Source organism: Clytia hemisphaerica, unplaced genomic scaffold (assembly GCF_902728285.1).
Source record: "Clytia hemisphaerica strain Z4C2 unplaced genomic scaffold, Clytia hemisphaerica genome assembly, whole genome shotgun sequence".
In the NCBI taxonomy this organism is placed as follows: Eukaryota; Metazoa; Cnidaria; class Hydrozoa; order Leptothecata; family Clytiidae; genus Clytia; species Clytia hemisphaerica.
Window position 1 is genome coordinate 896,689 of NW_027104233.1, and position 7,249 is coordinate 903,937.

Below are 7,249 nucleotides of genomic sequence, written 5' to 3' on the forward strand. Positions count from 1 at the left end.
TAAAATCTTTGCTTGAAAAAGATAGGAAGAGTCGTAACCTTCGTAACCTTCGTTTAGAGATTTGGTTTTTGAACCTACGTAACCTTCGTAGCCTTCGTTTAGAGATTTGGTTTTTGAACCTACGTAACCTTCGTAGCCTTCGTTTAGAGATTTGGTTTTTGAACCTACGTAACCTTCGTAACCTTCGTTTAGAGATTTGGTTTTTGAACCTACGTAACCTTCGTTACATGTTTATAATCAGCTAAATTTAATTTAGAGACAACAATAGTTTTTCGATTGATGTAATTTGTTGACCGATTTGAAATAAAAGTGATACAGTTCATTAAATAAAAACTAAAATCCCGCAAAAAGTATCATAAAAATTGATTTTGAGCGGTTGACAAAAAATATCATATCGAATGTTTTTACAACGTTCCATTGTAAACGGTGCTTGCATCTTTCACAAACTGGAGGAAAAGATTTTCTCCCTTATGCTGATAACGCCACATAAACTCTGCTAGGTGGGAACTGAAGAGATACTTTTTGGCACCAAAGGCTGGAAGATGTACTTTGGCGTGGCGCCAGTGCCCTTCGATTTTATTTGTGTGATCACCGGATTCATTCACGAATTCGATACTGTGGTTCACCTAAGATGCGAATAAAAATTATATCATAAGGCTATTCTTCTAATGAAAAAAGTCATTGCAATATTAAACAAATTGCTGTAATATTATGACCTTACATTTACAATTATTGAAACATTACGAATTAAATGATAAATTTCTTAATCAGTTTAGTAAGTACTTACTTTGAGATGTTTATAATCTTTTTTGGATAGGATGTCGTATGCTTTCCAATAATCACTTATAATAGTTGTGCCTGGCTTTATGAATTTTTGAATAATCGGTAATAATGTATTTCTATCACGCTTCTCCACGGGCACCTGGAAAAATCGAAATTTACTTGAAAGAAACGTGAAATCAGGCCTCCACGTAATATATGTAACTAGAAAAGTATTAGTTAAGAAGCCAATGAAAATGTCGTTTGCATGAGTTTGGCACTAAAAAAATCTTACCATGAAATTTTTTCTTGAGCTTTCTTCGATACCACCAAATACCCATTGACCCTCCACTCTATGACCTCGATGATATTTTCTTTTACCGAATTTACTTTCATCAATTTGGACACGAATACCTGAAAGAATACAAGATAGTGTCCTTTAAATTACAGACCAAACGATCCAAGTGATTAATTCGAAGATCAAGATTAAGTCTATTATTGACCTGATGGCAAAGTAATATCCCGTTACTTAGACAAAAAAGGAAGAAATTTTTAATCTTAAAATTTTTACCTTCCCCTCCGATCGGCTCACTATTCTTCAGAATCACAACTTCGCAAACTTCACGGCAAAACATATCCCAATCAACAGCTGTGTTGGGAGAGAGACCCATTTGTTGTATGATCACAGATTGTTCTACTCCTATATGAAAAAAAAATTTGACATTATTTTCAAAAAAATATTTTATCTCATTGAATTTAAGTTTTGCAAAAGTACATTGATACTATTGACAACAAAAGTTGATATGTGTCAATGAAATAACAAACTAGCCCAATTGTCTGTAATATGCCGAAGAAAAAATAATTTACCTGTTGACCATAAATACGTGAGTTCTAGTATTTCTGTTATTGTTAAGTTGCTCTTATCAAACCATGAGCCAGCTCTGATTGATTTCTCCAACGAATGTCCTTTTCGCTGACACCTCCAAATAATCCCATCAGAACACTTGGTTGTAAAAGACAAGTGCATTGGCAGACCACATGATTGGCACATTCGAGATTTCGGAATTAGATTATTATCCATTGACCACTTGATCGCTTGATCTTTACTTTGGATGACATCTGAAAGCAACCAACGATATGAACCTGCGATGGTCTGTTTTTGTCTTTTGTAGCTGAAATTTGTTTGGGATGATCCACATTGTGTTGATTTGTCCAAACGAATGATCTTATTTATAGGTTTGCTGTATGAAGCTTGAGTAGATCGCTCTCTTTTTAACATGATTCTTATCTAAAGAAATATGAATTATTGTTCTATTAACCAATTTTTATAGTAATGATGTATCTTTGATATTCAAGAGCAAAACAAAAAATTTATTTCGATAATAAACGATAATGATATGTTACAATACGTTCTGGAAAATATATGATTAATACAAGGCCCTATAATAACTAAACACTCCTCTCTCAATGATGTGTTGAGGACCCGGTAATGTAATAATACTCATGAGAATTTATCCCGGAATTTATTGAGATTTCCGAATAATGGAGTTGAAATTGGAGGGTTAACCTCGTTATAGGAAAATTTGCTTTTTATGTTTTGAATCAGATAAATAAATTGCATCATGTAACATTCAGTCAAAGAAAGTTATTACTTAGATACGTATTGCAGCAATACGCTCCATCCCCTAAACAGAAATAAAAGGCCGGGCTAAGTATTCAGATTTGTTATTCATGACAATACACAATAATGAATTTAAGTTTGATACTGATAACAACTGACCCCTTCAATGTCAAAAATAATTAGATTATAACAATGTAACCACTATAAATCATATATTAAATATTTATTCTGAAATGTCTATATTACTGTAGATAGTAAATCATCCAAAAACCGAATTGTAGCGTAATGTTTAATTAATTTCATAACCGATCATCAAAGTTCAATATCATTAAAATGGAAACGATTCAAATCATTCGTGAGCAGTGTTCGATAATTCTTGCGTTGATTGTTGAGTGTATCTTCTGGTTGTACTTTTGCACGTATAAATCCATTGGAATTATATTACCAGTGGTTAAAGAATCGTCCAATAGCTCAGGCGCCTTCTTTAAAAACACATGGGTCATTCGATGCCCATTTTTCACAGAAGAGTATTGACCGTATCCTTCTTTGGCTAAATACTCGCAGCATCTTTGATACTCCAGTGTCATAATAACTTTGCACAAGTTTTGCTGACTTGGAACGAACACATTAACTGTCCTCGATGGCATGATCGATCGTACAAACTGAAATTAAAAGCAAAAATAGATTGAAAAGCGATTTGAAAAGACTTCGGTAAGAACAAATTAAGAATAATTTGAGGCTCAAAAAAAATATTTAGGATCCTAACAAAAAAAACCAAAGCTTACTAAGAACATCGTAAGAACATGTAAGTCAGAATATATAAAAAAATTATGAAAAGCCTAGCATAAAATGCCTTTCCTTAAATCGAAAACTTATCGTCCCAGGAACTAATATGGTATGTTATGGAGTTTTACAATTAAAGAGTAAAATAAGTTATTTACCTGTTTGAGGACGAATTTTTGTTCCTCTGAATTGTTTATGATATTTCTGGCTTGTATCACCATTTCGAGTGAGACTTCTTCGTCCAAACCAATGGCAGAATTATCACATAAAATAGCGAAAACCTTTTCCATAGTGTGTAGCGCCACTGCTATCTTTGGAATGGTATCGGCCAATTTAGAAGATTTCACGGGTATGGCCATCCTCATTTTCGAATTCGAGTCGTGAATGAATTCTGTTTCCAATTTATTGAGAAATCTATGAAAGGAATGAAAGAAAGCAAATTATTTTTGGGAGTCTGCCGCGAAAATTAGTTCGCAAAATGCAAATATCAGTGAAAATTTTTGAAAATCTTTAGGGAAATGAAATTATTTAGGCAACAAGTGGGTGTCGTCTACCGCGAAAATTGGTTTCGCAAAAAATGACGATTTCACACCCTCGAACCGCTGAAATAAGTTCCCACAAAAGTTATTTCCCTTAAGGTACTAAAAAAATGTAAAAATTAAAAATGTCGGTTTCCGCAATTTCGTAATCTAGTACACCTTCTTTATTTTATTTAATTATCTACTTACTCAGCAGCACTCGCACCAAGATAAAAGATTGGAGGATTTTCTGGATCCAATATCTCTTGCAGTTTTGAATAAAAATCATTCATGTCGAAGTTGAATTCTTGGCCAAAATTGCGATTAGCAGAAACTTGTTCCTCTGGACTAGGACGGTAGGGAGTTGGAACTGTAACTAAAAATCTCTCCCAGAATCCATCATTCCTGTCTATAGTAGCAAGTAGCATTGAAATGTTTTTCAATTGTGTTGATCCTAAGGAAAGAGAAAAGAAAAACCGTTAAAACTTATTTATAAGGATCAAATTTTGATAGCATTGTTCAAAAAAATTTTATTCAAAAATGCGAATTTTAACCAAAAAATGTGAAAAATAAATTTGTGCCTTTGAATGAAATCTTATATACATTAAATCGACCGCAATGGAATAATTTGTTATAATGAATAATGTGTACGTACCCAAAATACAAAACGGAATATTGCCTTTCAAGTGTCTCTGATTCTCCGTCGCATAGTTTATGTTGATTGTTTCTCCGCTATATATCTTACATATGTTCTCGATTTCTCCTATAAAATAGAAAATATAAATAGAGAAATAAACTCTATTTTTGATTCAACAAACTCTTAGATCAAATCAGATTGTATGAAGTAGGCTGTAGGTTACGAAGGTTCAAAAAGTTAAGAGACATTTCAAAATGAAGGCTGGAATGGTGATTCGTAGGTTTTAAAACGTATTTGTATAAAGGGAACATTTATATTTTGAGTCAGAGACTTATAGGGGGTTTATAGGGGTTTGAAATACTGTTTTCCCGTCAAAATTGTTGCTGAATCCCAGAATCTCAAAAATTGAAAAAAATAATAACACCGTCACCACCAGTTTGTAGAGGTTAAAGTACCGGCATAATGACAAATAATAAGGATAAATACCGTCACCGTCACCCTTTTCCCTTACTAAAAAGGAGCAAACTCTTCACGCCGTAAAAGTACAAAACACCTATTATTATGTACAGTAGAATAATGGTTGCTTAAATCAAACCTCTGTAATGAATAATCTAAGAATTTACCTGTGTTATTTTCATCATTCTTTGCAAAGCGCGAAATGTATTCTGAGATCTCCGAGTTCACAATGTAAGCTTCTGACTTTTTCGAAAGAAGTTTCGTCAAGCCACTGCTTGTAGTAGACGAAATTAGGGAATCCTTGATCGAATCGGGAATGGGATCGGTTATTCCATGTTTTATTGCAGAAGATTTTCCTGTAGGTGAAATAAAATTGCACATAAAAATTGGCTGAAGTCAGGATATATTTACATAAAAATATGATCTCTTCACTTCTCTTTCCAGTAAAGAATATGTTCAACCGGGGCGGTCGAAAGAATTCGAAAAACAACCAAACATGTGGTACTAAAAATGATTTTAAAAAACTTACACCGTGGGGTTTCACTACTCTCTGAAGGCGACGTTTCTCCGCACTCTTTTTATTCGTGCGTCCGATATTGCCGATTAAGAAATATGATACTATCGCGTACCTAATAGCCAGGGGATGCAATAGAGTGGGGGTTGGAAAAAATCTCTAAACTAAATAAGCGCAGGGTAAGAGATTAAAATGTTTGCGGTGTCCTGGTTGGAAAAATTTAGAAAAACTAATTAGGGGGGACTTCTATTTAGTTACCCGAGAGAAGGTGAATAAAGCAAATGATTAAACTTACCAGTGGTGGGTTGGCCTACGAATAGCCAATATGTATTCAAATTCAATACGAATCCATCACGCACTTGAACCCGTGCTCCAATTCTCGACAACATAAAATTTATTGTTGTTAGTATGGCTGGCATCAAGAACGCACCATTAAACCCATGTTTATTTGCATATAATTTTAGGAAATTTGCTGCTTTGTTGTTAATCAAATTTACCGTCACTTCGCCCGCTCCGTTGTTGCCCCCATCGTCGGCAGAGTTGATTAGTCTGGTGTACAATTCAGCCCAACCATCATCTTCCACAGAATCTATTGCTCTTCTTTTTGATGCCATTTCTTCTTGTGGAGCCCTCCTTGTTGTCTCGTGCCTTTTGTTAAATGAATGAATGGCCGTTTTTTTTGCGTTTTTAAAGTTGAGCACTAGAAAGTCCTCACCGTGACCGTTGAGCTTTACAGTGGCTTCTAAAATATCCATATTTAGAATATGAGTTAAACCGTTAAACATGTCAATAGCTTCTTTTCTGAAATTGACGTCATTTTCTAGAAAGAGCCGTTTTAGCATTTCAAGGGTTTCTTTTAAATAAGTGACGTCACAATTTTCGAAACGCCAACTGCAAGAGTTTTTTTTGCTCGCCCCCGCGCAGTGTGACGTCTATTTAAGAAGTAGGTTGTAGGTTACGAAGGTTCAAAAAGTTAAGAGAAATTTCAAAATGGCGGCAGGAATGTTTTGTTGGTTTTGAAACGTTGGTTAAGAAGGTAACCTTCTTTAATGTGGTATGCATAAGTGGGAATTCTATAATTTAGCCATATATTTATACCAATTCTTGGTGATAAAAGAGATTGAAAAAAAAAAAAAAAAAAAAAATATCCATGCAGCCATGGAATGAATATACCTTTAATGCCACAGATATCTTGGAATAATGGGCAAAATATAGCAACACTGTCAATATAATAGCAAAGAAGTAGAGCCAATATCCATCCAAACAATTTGCCAGAATTTGTCTATTTCTTGCTTCTTGGCTGTTGGGTTGGGAGTGGTTAGCAATAGTTTTCGCCCATCTCACCAGCCACAGCACAGCACAGGTGTACCTAACAAAACCAACTTACACATACCCTAGAGAATAGCCTTCTGCTCTGGATTTGCCAATTTAATTCAACTTTGTGCTTGGTATGTCCCCGTCCATCCATCCATTCTACCCATCAGATGCAGACAGACCTACTCTTTTAGATCTGCCTCGTTTTGAATTTTGATGGTATAGCCTATAGTGCATTGACTTCATGTATTTCATTAAAATCTAGCTTCCGAGTTTACATGAAATACATGAACATCGGCCCTTAATGAGAATACATGTATTTCATGAAAATATCGGGTTGATTTTGTGTTGGGTTAAGGGGTTCCGAACCGGGCTCTCGGTCAACCTTTCAACTTTTTCTCTTTCTTTCTGCTGTACTTCACTTTTTTGTTTACAATTTGTTTTATTTTAATCCCTCTTCTCTGTTTTTTTTATGTACGAAATAGTGTCTGATCAACACTATTTCTTCTTTGGTAAAGATGACGGGTGGCTCGCGGGCGGGTTGGTGTAATTTAAGATGCACGATCTAACGATCTACGATTCACGATGCGCGATCCTTGCATAAAGTATGCTGATTATTCCCAATAATTATCATAAAACTTAAATTA

The 7,249-nt window shown here is 34.7% G+C and overlaps 2 protein-coding genes across 2 annotated transcripts; both read right to left on the bottom strand.

The window, feature by feature from the left end:
* Positions 1-285: 285 nt before the first annotated feature.
* Positions 286-2,035, bottom strand: LOC136815944 (uncharacterized). Its single transcript, XM_067072372.1, has 5 exons — positions 1,627-2,035; positions 1,331-1,459; positions 1,055-1,173; positions 788-922; positions 286-626 (listed from the first exon to the last, which is right to left on the bottom strand). The coding sequence occupies exons 1-5, from the start codon at positions 1,838-1,840 to the stop codon at positions 405-407; spliced, it is 819 nt and encodes a 272-aa protein (XP_066928473.1). The 5' UTR covers positions 1,841-2,035; the 3' UTR covers positions 286-404.
* Positions 2,036-2,724: 689 nt separating this feature from the next.
* LOC136815993 (uncharacterized) lies at positions 2,725-6,212 on the bottom strand. The gene is made up of 6 exons (XM_067072416.1): positions 5,584-6,212; positions 4,942-5,130; positions 4,337-4,444; positions 3,892-4,135; positions 3,322-3,577; positions 2,725-3,042 (listed from the first exon to the last, which is right to left on the bottom strand). Exons 1-6 carry the CDS (start codon positions 6,128-6,130, stop codon positions 2,725-2,727), a joined length of 1,662 nt encoding a protein of 553 aa, XP_066928517.1. The 5' UTR covers positions 6,131-6,212.
* Between the last annotated feature and the right edge of the window lie 1,037 nt (positions 6,213-7,249).

Coding starts and splice junctions, on each gene's coding strand:
- LOC136815993 (XM_067072416.1), bottom strand. CDS start 6,130: ATGCTAAAACGGCTCTTTCTAGAAAATGACGTCAATTTCAGAAAAGAA. Junction 5,131..5,583: donor CGTAGGCCAACCCACCACTG/GTAAGTTTAATC, acceptor TTTCACCTACAG/GAAAATCTTCTGCAATAAAA. Junction 3,043..3,321: donor AAAAATTCGTCCTCAAACAG/GTAAATAACTTA, acceptor TTTTAATTTCAG/TTTGTACGATCGATCATGCC.
- LOC136815944 (XM_067072372.1), bottom strand. CDS start 1,840: ATGGATAATAATCTAATTCCGAAATCTCGAATGTGCCAATCATGTGGT. Junction 1,460..1,626: donor CACGTATTTATGGTCAACAG/GTAAATTATTTT, acceptor TTTTTCATATAG/GAGTAGAACAATCTGTGATC. Junction 1,174..1,330: donor TGAGCCGATCGGAGGGGAAG/GTAAAAATTTTA, acceptor GTATTCTTTCAG/GTATTCGTGTCCAAATTGAT.